At 37.8% G+C, this 24,848-nt stretch overlaps 1 protein-coding gene across 1 annotated transcript in view; it reads right to left on the bottom strand.

The window, feature by feature from the left end:
• Positions 1–759: 759 nt before the first annotated feature.
• Positions 760–24,848, bottom strand: part of Cbp80 (Nuclear cap-binding protein subunit 1) — a 201,311-nt gene continuing 177,222 nt past the window's right edge. Inside the window, exons 14-17 of the mRNA XM_081734092.1 lie at positions 21,632–21,735; positions 17,532–17,799; positions 3,068–3,181; positions 760–1,238 (exon numbers count right to left, since the gene is read on the bottom strand). Coding sequence (XP_081590218.1) covers positions 1,125–1,238; positions 3,068–3,181; positions 17,532–17,799; positions 21,632–21,735 — 600 coding nt within the window. The 3' untranslated portion in view covers positions 760–1,124. The remainder of the gene's footprint in view (positions 1,239–3,067; positions 3,182–17,531; positions 17,800–21,631; positions 21,736–24,848) is intronic.

Here is a 24,848-nt window from a genome sequence, read left to right as displayed (position 1 = left end):
CGCGGCAGGTGCGAAGCAAAATCAAGGTGTTGCTGACTATTTTCTTCGATGCCCGTGGAATTGTGCATCACGAGTACGCACCGGAAGGACAAACAGTGACAAAGGAGTACTATCAAGATGTTCTCAGGCGACTCCGTGACGCAGTCCGGCGCAAAAGACCAGACATGTGGACAGCGAAGAACTGGCACGTCCATCATGACAACGCCCCAGCACATTCATCCCAATTGATCCACACGTTCTTAGCCAAACATGGAATTACAACCGTTCGCCAACATACTCTCCAGACCTGGCTCCTTGTGACTTCTGGTTGTTTCCAAAATTGAAGACGCCTCTGAAGGGATCCCGTTTTGAGAGTAGAGAAGACATAATGCGGAACACGACGACGGAGCTGAACAACATTCCAAAAGAAGACTTCCAGCGGTGTTTCCAGCAGTGGAAGGATCGGTGGGCTATGTGTGGAAGCACAAGGGGCCTACTTTGAAGGGGATTAGAGTCCCAAATCTGTCAGGTATTCGCAACTATTTTTCTGGCCAAAGGTCGGATACTTTTTAGACAGCCCTCGTAAAAATATTTCAAATCTTTATCTCTCACTATTTACTACCACCTTCGAAAAGTACAGTGCCTTTTCTTAACAGGACGACATCATAGACGTCCTTACCCTTACTTGCCAAAATTGAAATTGCGAGCTGGACTTAACTTTGAGAGCGCACTTTGTATACTAGAATTCACAGAAATTACTACAAATGAAAACAAATCGCATGTAATACTGTACATTTATTAAAACATTTTCCAGTTTCCGACACGCATTACAGTTCGAAATATAGATACTCAATTGTCCTTAAAAAAAATTTACGAAAGAAAGAAAAGAATGATGAAATGTATGTTACATATGAACATAAATATGTACTATGTGAATGAATATATGTAAAGAGCCACCTTTACACTTTATTTAACGTGATAATGTATCATTCAGGTAACTTCTGAAATCTTCATTGATCAGAATTACTATATTCCACCTTATTCTCCATAATTTATATGGGGAAATTTTACACAAAAAAACCGTCACTGCGTGTAAAATGAAAACTTGCTTCATGTTCATGACAAGTTTAATAAATTACTACAGTTTATGCTTTAAGAGAGACGAACTGATGAAACACCTCCAGAATATGTGGATCTAAATCTTGTGTAAATAAGAGGGTCTCCAACGTTGAACTGTATTTCTCGACCTGTTCGTGATGCTGAAAAAATAAATAATAATAATAAATAATTATACATTAATTAATCCTTACATGATCGATTAAAGTGAATAATTCTGTTAATTTTAAGAATAATGAAATACTGGAAAAGATATAAAATATCGTATTTACTCGAATGTAAGTACCCCCTAAAAATTTGTGTTCGTTTTGAGAATTCATTTTTTATTTGGATAAAGCCACACCTACAAGATCAAAACAGAAAATTTACTTAACTATTAACCCTATAGCTCATCGCTATAAAACTAGTGACAGGTTAAGAGTAAACTGCACCTTCCCAAACAGAGATGCCGGTAGCATTTCTTTCAATTCTTTTAAAAAAAGCAGTGTTACATTTATGGTAAAAATAAAACACTATGCTAAATAATAATAAATGAAAAATCTTAAACAGTGAATAAATAAGTAAAAACCATCCACTGCTATCTACTATTTGTCCAAATACATATTATATAATCACGAATTTTAACCCTCGATTATGAAACAAAAAAAAAGGGGGGGGGGGCTCTTATATATTTAAGTAAATATGGTACTGTATTTGGAAAAGTAAAAATAATAATTTCAGCAGAAACAAATGAAAGTATGGCAGAAAATATATAATCGAGAAGAAAAATACATGTATAAAAGTATATATTAAAATAAAAACAACGGGAATAATTAGAGTTTTCCAATGACGTTTTGTCATCGATAAAACATCAGCAAGATATTTGATTTTTTGTTACATTCAGGGTACCTTATTTGTGTGAGAATACTCATGTTAAAATAACGACACTTCATGAAAAATTATAATATACTGAAGACTTCCTTCTGTCGCTATAATAATATACTGAAGACTTCCTTCTGTCGCTATAGATCAAAACGAAGTCAGCTGTTTATTCAATGTGTACCATTTCTATCACGGAACCACCTTTATATTAATGGCCCTACTTTCAGAGTAACTACACAGAAAACGATTTTAGATTAAAGAGAAAAACTTTCAATTGAGAGACAATTGAGTGAGAACTGCAGTGTTAAGACAGAGTTCCTACTGATCTGGAAAAATCTATTTCCCTGACTTCTCCCTGACCTTTGGCAGGAAATTCCCTGCCTTTCATGACAGGTGTCGGATGACGCTGATATATAAATAAGGAATAAATAACAGTGAATATTTATATATGAGAATATTTATTCTATAGAGGCAAATAGTGATCAATTGCTCATACGTACACTCCACTTACCTCCCATAAAAGTCTGAGCAACGTCCCATACTGTGATCATTTATGGTTGGCTAAGCCGAAATTGGTGTACAATTAATGTTAGAAAAAATATATTTTACAAAATTTTCCTGAGTTCCAGTCTTTTTCCCTGACCCGCATCATTTTCCCTGAGCTTTCCCTGACCAATAGGAACCCTGTAATGTATGAAGATACGAGGAGTTTTCCTTTAAGGGTTACAGACAACAACAAATTGTGAAATCTAGAAATAATCTGAGAAACTCAACTAAGTGTCAAATTAGAGAATCAGAATGGAGATTACCGTTGGCTTATCTGTAATAAATTTACAGCTAACTAGATCCAGTAATAATTTCTTTACTTCAAGGAAATTTCGTAAAGCACCTAACTTTGAACAGGAAGAAGCGAGGATCGAAACTATGAATCCAACACACTGTTTTTAAGGAATGCTTATAGTTTACTACATTGTAGAAATTTCCATTTGAGACTTAGAAAAAAAAATCAGTTCAGTAACTATCATCAAAATATTGCCCTAGCTACAAATGATATACAAAATTAATATCTAGTTTCTCATATTTAGAATAACATTACTAAGGGATTACTTACCGTTAAAAACACTTGCTGCAACCTACCAATAGTCCATCTATACCAAAACGTATTAAAATCCTTTCCATCTGTATCACATCGAACAAGATGCTCTGACAGGATCATTATGAATCGCTGCAAGACAATAAGACAATTTCAGTTTTAATAACTATACACTTTTTAAATTCCAGTTATGAAATATATTTTTTAATTTTTTAACAAGTGACAATTTAATTAACAACAAAACCTACAAGCAATTTATGATGCATATTAGCAAACTGTCGTGCGTATGAAGTTAACACTACACATTACATTCTTCATTACTAAACTATAAATAAGATAAATATCGAATATTCGTGTACTCCAGGGGCGGACTGGCAACCATAGGGCCCACCCTGCTAAACTGAAATGAGGGCCCACTGTACAAAAATGTAAACAATGTACTTGGCATTCTTCATATGTATTACATATAGAAGTCCATCTTCGAACCCATAAATAGTATCCCATATATTCATACAAAAGCAAAACATTAATTACAAAAAATCTGAAGTAGGAACATTTTAATAGTAACTCATACAGTGTGTAATTGGCATTATAATTTTTTATTGTAAACACACACAATACCGGAATTGGTGCTTTCAGTTATTTATATTATGCTATTGTTTTTTATGTAATGAGTTTAAACCATTTATTTAAACAAATGAGTGTCATGTTTTAGAAAATCCAAAATATATACATGTGCAATAAGTAAAAACTAATCTCGACTTTGAAACACTAAATAATTAAAGCACTGACAGAAATAATGTAAGTTTCTTTCCTCATAAATCAGTTCTAATATCAAATTGGTTGAAATTTTCTACTGAATTGCATACTGTAACCTAATATAATATATTAATATGAATGTCAAAAATGTACCCTAATATTAATATCTTCATTATGCCCCAGTTACACTCAATTTCTAATACCTACCTAATTCTTTGGAGCTAGATACAAGATCGTCAATCACTTTGTCGTAATCAAACGTATATGATCTTTCTATGTATAAAAGAATAAAGTCTTCCAACAAATCTTGTCCAAGCGATGAACGCAACCGATTTTTTATCACTTTCATAATCGAGAAAATTCTTTCACATGATACTTGGGTACACGATAGAGTTAGAACATACTTATACGCTTTATACAACGATGGATATAATGGACCATAAAGATTTAATTCGTGAAGCAGGAGAAGTGCACGAACTAAATACACTTTACACTGTCTTGCAGGTTTGCATTTCTATTCGTCTTCCTCCTCACTCTCAGTTTCATTATGTTCCTCTTCTTCATTTTCCTCTTTTTCACTACTATGAGCATATTGCTCTCTGCCATGCTCATTTCTTAAAATATCCTGCTTTTTACATATTGGTGGATTATAATCCCTATAATGACGAGCAAATTGGAGCAGTTCCTCTTGAATTTGTTCTCTTTCCACTTTTCAACAATGTGGTAGAGTATTGAGAGCTGAATCAGGTAGTTCTTCTAAAGTACTTATCTCATGGAAACGGGTAGGATCCAGCCATGCAATGTCCTTCATGAGACTGTCGTCGCAGATAAACCGAGAATGTAATTGCTCAATTGCAGTATCGAAAATAACATTGAAAACATTTATCTGAAACACTTTTGATGGAGAATCTAAAATTCTTGCCTCATCATGGGAAAGCTCGTCTGCTTGAAGAGTTGCTACTGGTATTCTCTTTCCAAGGAGAGAAGTTTCAACTACAAGATCGTATCCTGCATCCTTCAATTGTCTTTTCAAGTCCTTTGCAAACTCCATAGCTTTAGTTTCAATACGTAGAACAAAACACGTTCCGTTTTTGCTTTAAGTCTGATTGTAACGTACAAATCATTTTTGTTGCCGTTAGATAATCCAAACCAGATTTTTGCAAATACTGCGAAGTAGATATACATAGGTGAAAAAGTTGGCTGAAAACAAAAGCCGCAAGAATGTTTTGAAATTTACACCAGTTCTGAACCAAACACTTGGCTTTAAATGTGACTTCAGCTTGAAAATCACTCATACTTGCAATAGTGAGTAGACATTGAAGCAGCGTCGTGAACCTCTTCCGATCTTGCAAAGGTGTCGAAAAATCATCAAAGATACTCTTTAGAGCTCGATCTTTACTCCACCACCTTGTCAGATTTATTTTTTGTAATCGGTGAAGTAGCTGTCTACCACTTGAGTTTTCTTCATTGTACTTAATCCACACTTGCATTCTTTTATATGAATCGCAGATGAAAGTAATTGTCATTTGAAGTAACCCAAGAAAGTCTTTTGCGAAATCTGAAAGCCTGAAATCTACTGTGTTTCTTATATTTAAAAAAGTAGTAGTTAACGTGCTCGTTTTTAACAGCTGTTGTATCACAAACCCCGCAATATTTTAGGGCCTGATTGTCTCATAGACGGAACCTTTTCAAGTCGATAAACGTGAAGAAGAATAAGATCTGTTCATGAAAGTTTAACTTTACGTCTTTTTTATGCAAAACACAAGTTTGCGGGAGTTACCCTGCCATATTTTTGATGCTGGTAGGTTTAATTGAGTACATCTTTTTAAAATTGGTGGAGGGGGCCCACCCTGCATTTGCAGGGTAGCAGGGTGGGCCAGTCCGCCCCTGGTGTACTCTGAAAAAGTAAACTTAGATACATCAATCCACAGTTATCTAAAATTTCTATCTTACTGATATTTTCCTTAGCAAGAAATAAAACATCATTACAATCCATATTGTATCATCATCACCCCTCATCATTTGAATTACTGTTTCATTAATTTTGGCTACTCGGATGTCGTAGGTTTTGGCAATTTGCAATGGGTTTCGACATAATTTATATGTAAGTCTTGTTCAAGATTTGTGTTCATAGTTTTGACCATCCACCTTGTTTTATAGGCCATATTCTAGCAACCAAATTCTGAAACAATTGCTCTAGATAAAAATCTCAATGGGCTAAAGAAAATCCACATATGTTTGATTTACTTCTAAATGTGGATAGGAGTACTAGGCTTACTAAAGAGAAATGGGTAGCCAGCTTATTCTTAACAACAGTTAAAATAATAATAATAAAAAAAACATTATTATATTTGGTCTAGGAATTAATTCGTGCGGTTTTTAATAAAAATTGAAGCTTTATTTCAAAAACAAAGTAAATGAATACGTTAACAAAAATATTGTCCATCGCTAGCCACTACTTTCTCCCATCTTTCAGGCAATTTACGGATTCCGTGTCGAAAGAATTCCTCATCTTTTGACGCAATCTAATCAAAGATCCATTTTTCGATATTTTCTGAAGAAGTGAACCGCTGTCCAATCAAATCGTTATTCATGCAATCGATCAAGTAGTAGTCAGACGGAGCAGTGTCTGGTGAATATCGCGGGTGGAGTAACACTTTCCATCCGACATTTTCCAAATAGGTTTTGACCGGTTTTGCGACATGTGGTCGAGCGTTATCATCTTGATAAATAAGTTTATTATGCCTGTTATTCCATTCTGGTCGTTTTCAGGCCAGAGCTTGCTTCAAACGCATTAATTGTTGTCGATAGCGGTGTCCATTAATAGTTTCACCAAGTTTCAGAAGTTCATAGTACACCACATGTTTCAAATCCCCCCATATATACAGCATAACCTTTGCACAATGAATATCTCGTTTCGGTTGTGAAGGATCTGGTTCACCTTGCTTCACCCATAGTCTGGCAGCCAGTCCATAAGATTTGCAGAGTACCTTGCATTTTGGGGTGACCAAGGTTTTTTGATGTTTTCTTATAGATTTTGATGTGCTGAATCCAAAACTGCCGGGTGCAACTCTGGCACCCTTGAGCATTTCCCACAAAACTCACTAACGATTTCCCCTCCCCCATTTTATTAAACAATCGTTGACTTCGGGGAAATTATCTGTAACTTCAGCAGTAGTTAACGTAGAATAAAAATTCAAACTTTGTTCTGCTTCTAATGAAACAGTCTTTCCAACTATGTTAACCACTTGGGGCTGCGACGAACAGGAAAGGGAAATAAAATGGGAAATTCTGGAAAATTCCCTCCCAAAGCATCTTTCAGCTCTTAATATCCAAAAGCCGTACCTCGAATCTCCATCCGGAAAGAAAATATTTTTATATTTTCATGGACTTTCGACACTAGTAAACAATATTAGGAAGGGTACCGCCCTGGCACCCTTGAACATTGCCCATAAAACTCACAATTTCCCATCATTTGTATTTTACCAAAAAATTATTGACTTCTGGGAAATTATATGTAATTTCTACAGTAATTAACGTAGAATATCGGTTCAGACCTTGTTATGATTCTATGGGAACAGTCTTTCCAACTATGTTAATCACTTGGGCTGCGACGAACAGGAAAGGGAAATAAAATGGGAAATTCTGGAAAATTCCCTCCCAAAGCATCTTTCAGCTCTTAATATCCAAGAGCCGTACCTCGAATCTCCATCCGGAAAGAAAACATATTTATATTTTCATGAACTTTCGACACTAGTAAACAATATTAGGAAGGGTACCGCCCTGGCACCCTTGAACATTTCCAATAAAACTCACAGTTTCCCATCATTTGTATTTTACCAAAAAATTATTGACTTCTGGGAAATTATATGTAATTTCTACAGTAATTAACGTAGAATAACGGTTCAGACCTTGTTATGATTCTATGGGAACAGTCTTTCCAACAGTGTTAACCACTTGGGGCTGCAATGAACAGGAAAACAAAATAAAATGGGAAATTCTGGAAAATTCCCTCCCAAAGCATCTTTCAGCTCTTAATATCCAAGAGCCGTACCTCGAAACTCCATCCGGAAATAAAATATTTTTATATTTTCATCAACTTTCGACACTAACAAACAATATTAGGAAGGGTACCGCCCTGGCACCCTTGAACATTTCTTACAAAACTCACAATTTCCCATCATTTGTATTTTACCAAAAAAAAATTATTGACTTCTGGGAAATTATCTGTAACTTTTATAGTAATTAACGTAGAATAACAATTTAGACCTTGTTATGCTTCTATTGGAACAGTCTTTCGAACAATGTTAATCACTTGGGGCTGCGACGAACAGGAAAGGGAAATAAAATGGGAAATTCTGGAAAATTCCCTCCCAAAGCATCTTTCAGCTCTTAATGTACAAAAGGGATGGGGTGTATCTCCTTCCGAAAGAAATATTTTTATATTTTCATGAACTTTCTACATTTGAAAATAACCGTACACATGTGAACCGTAACCGTGCAATACACACTTGAATAATTAAAATTTAAAAGGAATTTACATTTATAGAATTGATAAGTAGCACAATAAATGGTACAATTATCTTCCTCATATAATTTGGGCAGTAGGATATATTTAGTACTTGTATTCGCTTTTGTTTTTAACAATTTAAGTTCAGTTTATGATTGCTGGCTAAAAGTTCATTGATTTTAATGTTTAAATTTCCTTTTATCTTTTCATCGTTATTAATTCTAACGTTCCTCCATGTATTAATTCAATCTTTTATATATATATACAGGTAGCAGCCATCACATAGACATAACAATTTTTAGTGAACATATGGGTGAGTTTACAACTAGGGATGCGCACGAGTCGAGTCGAGACAGAATTTTGCTGAGAAAATTCGAGTCGAGACAGCTCTTGCAATAGAAAAATATACGTTTTTCGAGTCGAGACATCACTTTTACAGCACATTTTCGAGACGAGACAGCCTCAAATTTTGTCTCGTGCGCATCCTTATTTACAACTTACTAGTGCCAAGTGAATAAACTGTTTTATGTGTGTTAGCACGTTTCAAAGTAGTGGTTCATAGTGCACTTTTTAAAAACACGGCAGAAGAAAAGAAGTGCATTTTCATCTGTCAGAAAACACAAGAGGGGCTTATAACTGGAGGACCAGCTCGAGTTCGATCAATTATGTTGGCAAGTAGTCTTAAACGTGACGGACGGTTTATTTCTCTTGAGGAAAATGTGCCAATATACTTTCATAAGGACTGCGTATCAACATATACTTCGCAGTGGCATATCAAGAGAACCAAAGAGCAGTCAAGTTCAACCTCAAGAGATGCGAACGAGACAAGTCGAGACAGGATTTTCCTGACAAAATTCGAGTCGAGACACGACTCTTCCAATAGAGAAATATACATTTTCGAGTCGAGACATCAGTTTTACAGCACATTTTCGAGTCGGGACAGCCACAAATCTTGTCTTGTGCGCATCCCATCAATCTCCTCTGTACCAGAGGTGAAACGGATTAGTAGATCAGACGCAAAATCTTTCAATTTTCGTACTGCTGGTCTATTCTGTGGAGAGATCTGTTCCGATCCTGATCCTAAAAATCCAAGTCGATGGCGCAGATATCACCTTCTTAGAACGGTCTATCGTCCAGGGCAACCGACTATTCAAGAAGCTATCCTCAAAATTTGTGATGTTAGAAATGACGAATTATCCGAAGCTGTTCGAGTGCTTGTAAATGGAGCTGTTAGAGATCTACATGCGGCAGACCCTCGTTACCACAAAGACTGTTACAATTAATTTTGTCCAGTAAGTCAGCTAAAATTTGTTCACTGAAACGCAGCATAAATAAAGTAAGTGACGGAGATGGAATCAACGCAGTCACGACAGCTTTAAAAGAGGACACCTCTCGTATTTGGAACTCCATCGAAGGTTACCATCTTTATCAACAGAACGGTGGAACTAGAACTGATCGTCTTGCGATTATAAGAGATGTTCAGGAAAGAATAAGTAAAGACCTTCTAGTATTGTGCTCTCCTGGTTATCCAGTATTCCTGCCTTTAAAAATCAAGCTGCTCTTGCGATGAATATTACCGAAGATGATGATGATGATGGAGAAACAGTAAAAGAACTAAGTACAAAGATAATGAATGAAGTGAAGAAGCCTGATGATAGATTGAAAAGTTACGAAACTACCCACTCTGAAGACAATATTAAAAATAATGTTAGTGAAACTTTACTTTCCCTATTAGAGATGCTTGGAATTACTGAGCTACCTGCAATACTCATTGGAAATATGGTAATTGCAGCATTGACAAAACAGCCAACTACTCTCCAGATTGCTCTTGATATGATTCTGAACAGCAAACGTCTCATTGACGAATTCTATAAGTTTGGAATCATTTGTAGTTACAGTAAGACCCTAAGATTTAAAGCATCAGCTGCAGCAGAAGCCAGCAAAGCACCAACTTTGCAAGGACTTAATCCCTCAACAGACGGATTTGTGCAAGCTGTTGATGACAACTTCGACACGTCTATTTCATCTCAAAATGACCATCGTCAAACTCACAGTATGTCTCTGCTGATAACTCAAGTGGAGAAGTCATGGAGTTGCAACAGTAACAAAATTTGTCGCATTACAAAGGGAGAAATGAAGGAACGTGTGACTAGTGGAGTGCCTGTACACCGGTACACCTGCAGGGCCAAAAAAGCCACCAATACCCCAACATTTCTCAGTAAAAGAAGTGCCAACTCTAGCATTACTTGCATCTCAAGTTTATTCAGTATACAGAGCACAGAGAATAGATTTCGAGTTTTTAAAGTCGATCATTAGGAGTCCTGAAGTCACTCCTGAATATGGTGGCTATAATACAAGAAAATCAACAGCCATTAAACAAGTGTTAAAAGGAGTTAGCTTGAAAAAATTGGGGTCTCAGGAAGAGATAACCAGTGATATAGAACAAGAAGCAACTAACTTTGTAGCTGCATGCTATGGTGTAGCAAGTGTGAAGTCTATGATAGAAGTACGTATTAACGTTTCGAAGAAAAAAAACTGCATCTGTTCACACAAGAGCCCCACTACTTTGCTCTCTTCCACCCACGTCGGAAGCTTTTAAACAAAATGTAAAGCGCGCACATCTACAAATGCTAATTTGGCTGAGTGCAGACAGGGCAGACCCACAAAATGTTGATCCAATTTGTTATAGATGGACACGTGATGAAACAACCAAATCGTTAAGGCCAGTTATGCTTCCTCCAAATGTTGAGCCAGCTCCTGCCGATGTACTTCACCTCATCAAATGTTCCTGTTCGTCAGTAAAACCTTGTTCAACAAGAAGATGTAGTTGTGTAGGTAAACTACCTTGTACAATGTTCTGTAAATGCTTTGATGGTAGATGCTACAACAAACTAAACACGTACACACATAACGACGCTGACGAGAGTGAAGAAAATAGTGAGGCATAATATTACGAATAAACATGATATACTTAAGTCATTATGTAAGTTTATCTTGAATAACCATTTTTTACAGCTAAGTGTGGCTTTTAGAATGCCACTAGAACATTCATTCTCTAAGTGTCCGAAACCTCTCGAATTACAGGTGCTACATTTTAATCAAATTCATAAAAATCGAAGAAAGTTATAAGAATATTTATTTTTTTAACATAAGATTTATTAATACACTGATAATAGAAAATTTTGGAACAGTCTAAATACATTACATTCATGCTTAATAAAATTGTCTCGAAATTGCAAATGTTGCCCTAAGGGCTGATATCGTTGGAAAGATTGTTCGAACAAAAGCAGAAAGGGATGAAGCATTATTCTTTGTTAATTTGTACAGAAGTTCAAGGTACATTTCCCGCAATGAACTATTTTTAATATAGATGATGGGAAATCATGAGTTTAATGGGAAATGGTCAAGGTGGCAACCTTTCTAATATTGTTTACTAGTGTCGAAAGTTCATGAAAATATAAAAGATATTTTTTTAGGAAGGAGATACACCCCATCCCTTTTGTACTTTAAGAGCTTAAGGATGCTTTGGGAGGAAATTTTCCGAAATTTCCCATTTTATTTCCCTTTCCTGTTCATTGCAGCCCCAAGTGGTTAACACTGTTGGAAAGACTGTTCCGATAGAAGCATAACAAGGTCTGAACCGTTATTCTACGTTAATTACTGTAGAAATTACATATAATTTCCCAGAAGTCAATAATTTTTTGGTAAAATACAAATGATGGGAAATTGTGAGTTTTATGGGCAATGTTCAAGGGTGCCAGGGCGGTACCCTTCCTAATATTGTTTACTAGTGTCGAAAGTTCACGAAAATATAAAAATATTTTCTTTCCGGATGTAGATTCGAGGTACGGCTTTTGGATATTAAGGCTGAAAGATGCTTTGGGAGGGAATTTTCCAGAATTTCCCATTTTATTTCCTTTTCCTGTTCGTCGCAGCCCCAAGTGATTAACATAGTTGGAAAGACTGTTTCATTAGAAGCAGAACAAAGTTTGAAGTTTTATTCTACGTTAACTACTGTTGAAGTTACAGATAATTTCCCTGAAGTCAACGATTTTTTAATAAAAAGGGGAAAAGGGAAATCGTTAGTGAGTTTTGTGGGAAATGCTCAAGGGTGCCAGAGTTGCACCCGACAGTTTTGGATTCAGCACATCAAAATCTATAAGAAAACATCAAAAAACCTTGGTCACCCCAAAATGCAAGGTTCTCTTGCTCTGCCACCAGACTACCAGGCCTTTTTTCGTTTAGGATTCTCGTAATGAATCCACTTCTCATCACCAGTTACAATTCGATGCAAAAATCCCTTCCTTTTCTGTCTTTGAAGCAGCAATTCGCAAACGGTTTTTCTTCTTTCAACGTCTTTCTTTTCAATTCATGTGAAACCCAATAAGACATCTTTTGAATCATTCCTATGGCTTTGAGACGTTTGGAAACTGTTGTTTTCTCAACTCCAAATGCTTTTGCAAGTTCGTCCTGCGTTTGACACGAATCCTGATCAAGCAATGCTCTCAATTCTTCATCTTCAAATTCTTTTGGCTGTCCAAATTGCTTTTGGTCTTCCAAGCTGAAATCACCACCTTTAAACCGTGCAAACCACTTCTGACACGTTCGCTCAGCTAGAGCATGGTCACCAAACACTTCCACTAAAATATGATGACTTGCGGTAGCACTTTTCTTCATGTTAAAGCAATGAAGAATAACTCCCCGCAAAAACACTATCAGGCACAAAATGCGCCATTTTCAGTTGAAGAAAAAATGTTGTTGTTTCCGCTTCAAGCAACTGACATATACTAAACAAGATGCTCAATGACAGTAGTTTTCAACGCATGTTTGGATCAACGAAACTATGGGACAATAAGCTAGTTACGCCATCTTTTGTAAAACCGCACGAATTAATTCCTAGACCAAATATATTCATGTGTTTAGAGAAATAGTTTTTCTTTTTTAGGAATAGTTTAGGAATAACTGATTTTTGCTTCAAACCCTTAATGGCGGAAGGAAATGAAATCTTTCAGTTTAACGTCCCACAATTATGGCCTTTCGGCTAAGGGAGACGATGATTGAAGCAAGTGAATGATAACAGAAGAATTAGTGGAATGACAAAGTGGGTGTACTTTGAGAAAAGCCACGGACACGATGTTGTCTACCCAAACTTACTTGGCCTGGGTCGAACCAAGGACCCTATGCACCAAAGGTAAGTGTTCTTTACCACACTGAGCCACCATGTCCCCGCAACGAAAATTTGGAGTACCCATTAATAAGCAAGATCTCGTATAACCGATTTTGTAGTTCCTATAATACTCATTTTTCTCTTGGAGAAGCTGGATGTCTTTCATTATATTTGTAGATGGTATGTGATTATTACTATCTTTTCAATGTTCTAAATAAACCCGAATACCTATTCGCATTCAGCTTTGTGTGAAGTTGCTAGCAGGATTGTTGGTGAAAATAATAAAGATGTGAAAACTATAACTTCGTACAGATTTAAGTTTATCGAGATATACATTACTTATAATAAACTTATCATTATCTAGAAGAAATTAATCTAAAATTTACCAACTGAAAGCAAACAAAATAAAACGTACTTCAAGTTGAATTTCATAAGCAGTGTTTTTCATATGAAATATATGAATGGGAACAAATCCCACGCCTTAAAAATGTCAACGCAGCAACTTAGGATATTATCCCTATTTCGACTGGATAATCTTGGCGTCACTAAAATACGAAATATTATGGCCAGAATGAGATCTGTTCTACAGCAAAAACTCTCAATTTGGATACCTCTTTATCCTGGATACTTATCAAAATTGAACACATTTGCCAGGTACCGATTGAAGATACGTATACACATATACCTGAACTCTCAATCCTGGGCATTTTTTCTCGGTTCTTGGAATAATCATTTCCGTGGAAAATTGGCAACTATTCTGCAATTTATTAAAATTATAGGAATAATATTAGGAAATCAATTTGGCGAATTTTTGAAAGAATTCTACATTATTGAGTTTAACGAAAAAATGTCCAAAGTATATATATATATACACACCAATCGATAGATCTTATTAAGCTGAACAAAAATTATGTGGGTGAGTGTAAATCCCCATGCATAGATGTCAAGAAAAACTTTTGTAACTATAGGCAAAATGGGTTCAAACTCGCTTGTTTCGCATTTACTACACGTAAAATTTTACAACCCATGAACAAATAACAGCTACTCGCGGCACTCTGTCACAACTGGTTCAGACAGGATGTCACTAATGACTCACAAAATACCAGATCTTGTAGGGCTTGAAGCTTTACGTCCTACCCAGGTTTAAACCAGGGTTATATATATATATCTATATATATATATATATATATATATATAAAATTGTTCTTATACGTGTGTTTTCGTAAGATCTTGAACACATTTGTGGTTTATCATGTTTCACTCCCGTATATTATTCGTATTATATTCAGACATAAATTCCCCATTCATTACTCAAAGAGATTATACTACAAGAGCAACTTTTATTATTTTCTTATAAGTTTGTGTGTGTTTCATTTGATTTTTAAAATAGTTTGTTATTATTATTATGCAATTGCAATCAAAGAAAAATTCTAAATATTGTTTCGTTTTAATAGTGTTTACTATTGATAAAATACATCGAAATGCCATACTTTTGTAAGGGGGTGGGGGGAAAGTTGATTTTAGTTTAGCGTCCCTTTCAGCAGCGAGGCTATATGAGACGTGGGCCTACTGATAACGTGGAATCCGAACCACATGAGCTCCCGCCGGGAATCGAACCCGGGTCTTCCACGCCAAAGATGCGTACGCTCACCGCTTAGCCACGGTCATACAAACCCTACGAGAGGCATTTATTGAAATCAGAAGTATCTTTGGTATCTACTTATGTATGAATGGGTCAGAGCCAAAGTGGACTCAAATAATTCGTATCTTTATTCACTTTTCTTACTGATATGCAAATTAAGTCGTTGTATTTCTTTAGCTTGGGACTAATAAAAGTCGTAGTGAACTAACCTGAGCTAAATTAGTTCTTCTGTACTCTGCAGTATTTTGAAATTGTCCGTATGTAATTCTGTATAATGGTTTCACTTCTGCAACTGTTTATCTTTTTGTCCTTCTGAAATGACTCTTGACAATTATATTAACAAGTATATAAAGATCAGTACTACGTCTTTTTATCAGGAGTCCTTCATGAGTGAGTCGGCAGACGTATCGCATTTGTGGCCAATCAGTCCCGGTTTCGAGTTCAAACAGAGAACAATTTCTCTCAAATGTAAGCCGAGAAGCGGTTTGGATTCCGCTTTAAGCTTATGTGACCCCTTCCAACATAACCCGGTTGTTGCATAATAACACCAAGGCGAAACAAACTTATTTCTGTCCATATGCGATATAAATACATAGAGCAAATTATTTAAACCAAAAAACCGGCTTAAAAAAATTTTTTTTTTCATTAAAAATCATGGTTTTTGCTAACCCTGGTCCTACAAAAGAGGGCTCCATTAAAGTACTAATTGCAGCATCACAACTGTTTTCTTCTGTGCATTGGTACGGAGCAATGGTTACAGGCAAATTTTTGAATATCTATTTACTTATGTCAGAGTAGTGTCAGCTTTATCAATATATTTTAAAATATAACAGAAATTATGTATCTCACAATATGAATGCCACCTTTTTGCACGTATTTCAGACGTCTCTCTAAGTTGGGAATTATTTCAGCGGATTATAAGCGTTCAACTTAGAGAGGTTTTACGATGCAAAAAACAGAAAAGATTCTTCTGACTATCATTAAAAATTTTCCCTATTTTAAACTATATTCTTAGAAATGAGGATATATATATATATATATATATATATATATATATATATATATATAACACTATGTGGCTATTCGTCACCTGACACTCCTAAGAAAATGTTTGAGATCGTCTGTAGGAGTCATAGAACATATAAAAGGCACTGCTGGTTGAGAATACACGTATATCAGCTACAGCAGCCAATATGGAACAGACATACGAACTGAGTGAGGCATAAAGAGGGATCATTACAAGAGCCCACAGATTTGGACATTCGACCAGTGAGATTTCCAACAAATTTCAAACACCTCTGTCAACAGTAAGTGATGTTACCGAGAAATTGAAGAGGGAAGGGGTTATTACATACCGTCTCAGCTCATTAAAGCGAAAATATTAACAGACCGTGACCGTCAATGCTTGAAACGTGTGGTGAAGTCAAATCGGAAAGCGTAATTACAGATGGCGGCACAGAAGGTTTGATCGACTTCCAATAGTGCTTTGAGTGATCGTACCGTCCGTCTGGAGATGGCAGCATTTGGTTTTCATGATCTAGCAGCAGTTCACAAGCCACATATCATAGCCCGCAATGCGTCGGTATTGGCCTATATTTGTTTCAGAACAAAAATGCTCCATGTGATACGGCAGGCATTATAAACACGTGGTTTGAGGATATAGGTATGGAAAAATTTAATTAGCCAGCCCGAAGTCCACAGCTCAACCCGACTGAATACCTTTGAGACGAGTTGAAGTGCCACTTGAGAGCCAGGCCATGCAGCCCAAAAACACTACTGACCTGTTTTCCATTTTGTAGGATGAATGGGCCAAGATTCCCGTCGACACGTATAGCAAACTTATGAAAAGGGCTTAAATGGAGCGTACGACACTGTGGCAAAAGGCGGTTCTATAAGGTACTGACATGGTGTGAGAGATTGGATTAACGTACTGATATGGGTGTCCGGTGACGAATGGCAACATAGTGTAGGATGGTTATTTTCCGACTTCCGAGGTTTTTTTTCTTTCTTTGGTGTGTGTATGTGTGTCTCACCCATTAAAATGATTCGATATCAATACAAAGTAACTCTTGAGAAAAATTAGCTCAACTGGATATAAAATGCATCCCCAACCGGCCTCAAGTTTTGAATGCATTTACACAATACAATATAGGCAAAGTTACATTGCAAGTGAAAAGTAAAATTGGATATGAAGCAGCTACTCTATTTCAGATATAATCATATAATCAAGGTATTTTGAGTGACACCAACGTTTGCGATTGTAAATAAGTATAATTACTATATTCTTCACACTCAGCAGTGTCAGCTGTAGAAAACAGTTCGCAATAAGATTTCGGTACGATAACTCGAAGTTCATACCCTGAATTGGGCAGGCTATATTTAGATCTTTCTGCTATTTACTTACCTGAAATATAATCAGGAAAAGGTTTTTCTGATCCGCCTGCGCAGCTTCCAACCTCTCTTCCATTCTTTCAACCATCTCTTCAGAGGGCCTCTCTCGATCTTCTGATTTCTGGGACGTGTTTCCACCTTCGCGATCTTCATCAGAGTCCGAACTGTCACTTTCAGCTCTGCGCAGCCTCTCCCGTGCGTCGTGCAATTCACGAGCTAGCCTCGCTACATGCTTGTTCATTTTCCGAATTGTCAAATGCAATATTTCCCATATGTACAACCTAAAATACATAAATAAATAAATAAATAAATAAATAAATAAAACAAAAATTACAATCTAAGATTCGCATATAAATAACATCACCATACTATTGGATTGAAATGTCCAGTATTTATGCCTGGTGGAAAACTACCCTCTTTAATCGAAGCAATAGAAGGGCCTAGGTCACACTTCAGGGTGTCTACTAAAATTCCAAAATGAAATTTCGTGACTTTTTCGTGACCTTTTCTTTACCAAATAATAAAATTTTCTAACATTTTGAAGGGCGAATTAGGCCGAATTTTCATCCATGCGATACAAACGTACTTTGCTTGCGATTTGGTAGCGTCTAAAGCCGGCCATAGACATTTTTGGTGGTGAATTTTGACGTTTCACAGAACAAAATTTTCCAATCTGTACTTACATTTGTAAAGTTAAAAAAAATCGTGACCCAAAAGCTCAATTTCGTGACTTTTTCGTGACTTTCATGACCATTTTCTGATTTCGTGACTTTTTCGTGACTTTCGTGACCGATAGACACCCTGCACTTACTACAACGTCACAATTTTGTATGTTCCAGGATTAGGTGCCCAGCCTTTTAGGGGATAGGGTGTGGTTGAACAAAGCTGTGTAAAGGTGCACCATGAACATCGAGTGATTTTCCTTTATGAGTTCAAACTCGGAAATTCAGCACATCTAGCCGCTAGAAAACATCAACAGTGGATTTGGACTAAAAGTGGTGAATGAACGCTTTACGCCACTGGTTTGTCAAATTTCTTTTCCGGTGATACAGAACTGCAAAATGAGCTCCGCAGCCGCCGATCAACACGTTCCGATGAGCTCCTCAGGAATACTATGATAGCAAGCAAACCTTCGGGAAAATGTTCGTGCTATTGCAGACGACTTAGGCATACACTATACCACTGTCGTTCAGCAGCTCCATGCAATCGGTAAGGTGAAAAGTTCGAGCTTTCGAATGCCGCATGAGCTTACACCGGCCAACAAGGATCACCGTCTGGAGATGATAGTTCACTGAGTGTACGGAATAACTAGGATCTTTCCTGCATCAGACTGTCACTTTTAATGAGAAATGTCTCTTCTACAACGGTCAGGACAGTGGTTGTATAATGATCAACGTTAAGGATAGTTTTAGAAATCCACAAAAGACGGCCTATAGTGGACTTCGGACCTACACCCAGGCTCAAGGTGGACATTTTGAAAACAACTGATTGGTGCTCTTCATGCTCCATACTTCCACGTATCATTTTGCAAAAGGATATTAATATATCGCCAACACTGTGTCTGTGTTTCCTTTCCAAACCTCTGACAGTATTTATGAAATAACTGCGTATATATACATATGAAGGAGAATCAAATGAAGACCGAAAAAGTGCAATTAAATACTTATTTTGTTTTCTAGACGTTTAGAAATTTCCAGACACAGTCCCTGACGTCTTTGCGAGCTGGGCGCAGACACTCGTAGAAGACACTAGCAGACACTTGCCGCCTCAGTAGCAGTGCTGGTAGATGGGGGTTGGAACTGAGTTGAGTTGAGTTGATATTGAGTTTAACGTCAATTTCAGCAGCGAGGCTATTTGAGACGGGACCTATTGATTAACGCGGAATCCGAACCACATGAGCTCCAGCCGGGAATCGAACTCGGGCCTCCCACGCCAAGGGGGTTGGAACTGAGTAACAGCTAATTGAATATGGCGGCACCACTACGAAATGCACGAAGGAGAAACAGAGTGGAGTTATTCGATTTTTAAGGAGTGAAACTGTGAAACCGATTGATATTCATTAAAGTATGGGGACGCCTCTCTGTCACAGAGGCAAGTCTACGAGTGGTGCAATAAATTCAGAGAAGGTACGACTTTGTTGATTGATGCTCCCCGAGTCAGGCTCATCAAGATGTGACAGGGAGTCCAAAGCCACAACAAATTGGCTTATTCAGAAAAATAGGCATGTCCCCCTGGCTGAAATGGCTTCCTTGCTGAATATGAGCTTTGGTTCAGTACATCCATATAGTGCATGACGAACCCAGCTACAGAAAAGTTTTCGCCATTTGGGTTCCGCGACAGCTGACGCAGGAACTGAAACATCGTCGGACTGACGCATGTCAAGAGCTTCTGAGGCGTGACGTATGGGTTCACGATTTTGTTGTACGGGTAGATCCTCTATTTTATAACATCCTTGCCTCAACCCATAATAAATAAACTCACGCACTCAGAAAAGTATACACATGTCTGCTGTTTCCTCACGTGTAAAAATGTGTCCAAAGTACGAAATATTATACCAAGAGGTAAGATTTTTGTATCCTCTCAAATTGAATCTGGCTCATTTATTCTAACAGTGTGATAACTTCTTTAATACTTATGTCCTACTAACTGGATAATGCCACTAAGCAGCATCATTGAGGATTTGGTTTGAGTTTAGCGTCCCTTGTAGCAGCGAGGCTATATGAGACGTGGGTCTACAGCTTAACGTGGAATTCGAACCACTTCAGCTCGTGCCGTAAATCGAACACGAGTCACCCACGAAAAGGTACGTACGCTAACCGCTTACTCACAAGGGAGCTCTCATTGAGAAAGAAAACAACATATACTGACCAGTTAAAATTATAACCACCCACTACTTTTGAATGAAGTTGTTGAGCTGATGTAAAAGTCACAGGGCACAACAGAACTCTTAGCCAGATGGTGAGAGGGATCTCACTCGATCAGTCTGTATGATGCTTATGCGTAGAATGGGGAAAGCCGGCGATGTATCAGTTTGATAGGGTACAGACTGGGACGACCAGAGAGCTGAAAAAGAGCATCTTGGAAATAGCGCGACTTGTCGGATGTTCGCGAGCTGCCGTAGTTCTTCCAAAGAAAAGGACGGTGAAACCAAGTCCAAACCACAACGCATTGGGCGGCTACACTTCATTAAACATGTTGGACGTCATATATTGTTAAGGTTGGTACGAACTTAAGCACTAAGAAAAAGTCAAATAGGGAGCTAACTGTGACACAATTAACAGCAGACTTTAACAATGAGCAAAGCACGGGTATGTCTAAGTACTCAATTCACTGTACACTGTAAGATACGGGCTTCTACAGCCGACGTCACACATGTGAAGTGAACCAATCTTAACTTCACGACATTGTCGATTACGACTGGAATGGGCATATACCCATCCTCAATGGATCGCCGATCAATGACACAACGTTCCACGGTCTGATCAATCACGATACTCTCTTCATCATCAATGGCCGGGTCAAAATCCGTCGCCTTCAGGAAAACAGCTGCTAGAGACGTCCACATTATGACGACGGCAGGCCAGCAGTGGTTCTATTACGATTTGGGGAACCTTCACATTGTCACTGAATAGGTGGGTCATTGCTGATCATGTGCAGCCATGCAAGTCGACCATGTTTTTCAGCTGGGAATGGCTCTCAAACACACCAGATCTTAACCCAAAGGAAACACATTGTGATGTAATTGAACGTCAAATTCGACCTCATCGAAGAATTTGCAGGAATTAAGTGACTTGTGTGTGCATATGTAGTACGCAATGTCTCCAGCTACCTACCAAGGCTTCATTGCTTTCATGCCAAACAGCATTGCTGCTTTCCTGCGAGCTGAAGCTGGACATACCTGATATTAGGTAAGTGGTCATGTTTTAGCTAGTCAGCGTATGCACCTATATTATAACTTACAGTGCCCCATTTTCAACAGATTATTGCTTAATAAAAATAGGCCCACTGAGTTTAACTACAATAAAATACGATATCGAATATGATTTTATAATATCTAAAACAAGTAATAACAGTTAAAATTACGATTGATTACATATTTTAAATAGAACTTACTTCGTAAATTCGCCTGTCATTTCCTTTGAGAAAATCCAATTTGCAACGGCAGAACATTCTATAATCTGGGTTTTTAACATTTTGTCTATTAAGACGCACATCATCTAGAAAATGAAACGGAATATTTAGCATACATTTCTTTCTCATACATACCACTGATGAAGATTTTTGAAATTAACCATCTTTGATCATTATTATTCGTCAATATTTATATTTACATATAACACTGTTAATAACGCTAAGTCGTGTATCAAGTCAATTTCCATATATACAATAAGTTTACTGGACAAACTTCCTTGGAGACGAATATTAAATAGTACTTCTCGGGAAATTTCCAGAAGAGATGATAAAGTTGCCAACGTTTCGGAAACTGATTTGATTTATAACTATACGAAAAAAGACATCTGTACCTGAGAGTATGAAGTGCGTAAGTCCAATTTTGGCGAAAATGAGTTAAATGGAAGTCTGCAACGAATAGTTGTTTGTATCTTGTTCTATACGTATTGATGACGTAATTAACCAAGTATATAATGTAGTAAGTCCAATATGTAATTAGTACTTAAGTAAGTGTTTTTATTGTTTTCTGGAAAACAAGGTAATGTGACTTACGCACTTCATGCTCCCAGGTACAGATATTTAAACTTACATTTATCAATAAATAAAGAAGTCAACTTTAGGTTAAGAATATGATATGTGAATAACTAATATAGAGGTTGATTCATATATATTGAGCCGAATTTGAATGTGCGACTTATCTAGGTAATGCAGTGTTTCCACCACAAGTTATGTTCGATCTGCAGGCCACTTCTACTGACTATTTGGCCGACATCAGAGTTTCCATTGGAAAAGACTGTGTTGCAGCTGGACTATCAGTATTGATTCCTACTCCTCTTTACAGCCTTTCCACAAGACGGAGATGGTGTGGCCTCGAGGGATAGATCCGCTTGAGGAGTCCGAAAGTATAATAGTCCATTGGATGGCATCTGGCCTCTTGACAGGAATGTCAGATATAAGAATTGCCGCAATTCCAGTTTCCTGTTCCATACAAGGATATAATTTCAGCGGTTTTCGCTGGCTGGATGCCTTGTCCTGGATTAATTGAACCTAGTTCACGTCTTGTCCGTACAATATATTTGAGTCAGGACATGAGTCTGGTAGTACGCAGCATTGATTTTGACGTTTCGCTCCATCTTTCGGAGTCGCAATTTGCTCTGTACGAGCAACTGGCCACAATCATGCGAAACTCTCTGCGCACTGGTGGAAGAACGTGCTTCGACCCTTGGCGTCAACAGGTCTGTATGTCATGGCGGGAACTTTACCACAATCTCAGAGGTAAATCCACGCCTCATCAAGGGTAACACGAAACTTCTACTGATCACCAGCGACATGACGTTCATACAGCCTCCTGCAGCTTCTTTTTCGCTCAGCCACATGACACAGTTTTAGAGCGAGCACACTGCTCTTGATCATGAGGCGTAAATCCTTGTGAATGGCGTGCTTGATTTTCGCCTGTGATATGTGTCATTTTTTGGTCATCGCGCGCTGTGTGTGTGGGGATTTTCGGGGGTTGTCATACGCCGAAACCACACGCAATAACAAGGGATTTTTTCACGTGGGGGGTGGTTTCTAACTGCTCGCATCGGTGTGGTGGGCCCAGGAAATTATGCCGCATATTTCCGTGTAATACAATCCACAATGCCACAACCTACAAGAAAATTTCGCACTTTTACACATTTCTACCATGCGCGAAGCCGTGAATTTAGCGTCGAAAAGGGCTACAACGAACTCCTCGCAGAATGTGTTCAGTTTCGGCGGCATCAGCCTACGCTCGACACACCGTTCTACTGCGTGACACTGTTGACTACCTCGTGGCAATCTCACGGCGATGAGTTGCGCATGCACAGTGCAGCTGCACATTGACTTCGGCTCAATACAAATTAATAAACTATTGTAGAGTTAAGTTGAAATTCGCACTTGTATTTCAAGTATGTACGTATATGGTATAATGATCAAGTACAGGAGTAACCGTTTTCATATCGTTTCAAAGCTACAGTGGTTCATTTAACTAAGGATCAATCGTCTAGCTATTATTTGGTAGCAATTTTTAATTTAAGTCGTTAATGACACAGCATATTTAGATTGAACTTAGTTTTAAAATATGATAACCTGCTATTAATTAATATCCTCCTCCTTGAATTCATAAACAAATTATGAGGGGTAGTGATAAAGTTTTAATTACCATCTCGAAAAAACGCAGTTACTTAATTATTCTTTCTTTCTTTGGAGGTACATGTCTAGTCCTTGTACACATTGAAATCCCCGAGCCACAGTACTACCGCACGCCAAAAGAAAATGGCGCAGCCCAATGATATCATACGGGAATTCGTTTTCTGCATTTAAAGGGAAAGAACGCTGCAACAATCCACGCTGAGTTGATTGAAGTGTATGGCAACAATGCAGTATCATATGACACAGTGGTTAGGTGACGCAGGCACTTCAAGTGTGGACAGAGAAGTTTGAATGATGAAGAACGAAGTAGCAGATCATCTTTCTGTAAAGAACCGGGAATTGTAAGAGAAGTGGAGGCCCTGGTGCTCGCAAACCGGCCTATCACAATCGAAGCGATAATAGAAAAAGTGAAAATCAGTTATGGATCAGTTTTCATCCTGCACATGACAAAAGTTGCCACCCTCTGGGTTCCATGACTGCTCATACTCATTCAAAAAGCCCGCCAAATCGAGGCAGCAGCGGAAATGTTGCAGCTGTGTCAGGCCAATCCAAGTGACTTCTTTAAACGCCTAATCACCATGGATGAATGTTGGATGTACCACTAAGACCCCGAGACAAAGGGGCAAAGCAAGCAGTGGAAATCTGTGGATTCACCACCGCAGAAAAAGACACAACCATCATTCAGCAAGGTGATGCTGGATGTTTTCTGGGACTGCCATGTGTGGTGATGCCAGATTATGCTTGTAAGTGGCAAACAATCACAGAAGCATACTATCGAAATCTCCTGACGAGGTTACGGGAGGCTATAAAGACGAAGTGTCTAGGGAAGCTGTCCAAAGGGTTTTTTGCTCTACGACAACCCTGGCTCATTCTGCACAGGACGCAGTCACACATGCTGCTTCTTGGGGCTATAAAATTTTGCCTCACCCTCTGTATTCTCCAGACACTGCACTCAGTGAATTTCTCCTCTCTCCGTTGATGAAGTAAT

This window comes from Thermobia domestica, chromosome 12, assembly GCF_964235325.1.
Source record: "Thermobia domestica chromosome 12, izTheDome1.hap1.1, whole genome shotgun sequence".
NCBI classification, from domain to species: Eukaryota; Metazoa; Arthropoda; class Insecta; order Zygentoma; family Lepismatidae; genus Thermobia; species Thermobia domestica.
Note: the sequence above shows the minus strand (reverse complement) of the source record. Positions and strands in the feature narration are given on the sequence as shown.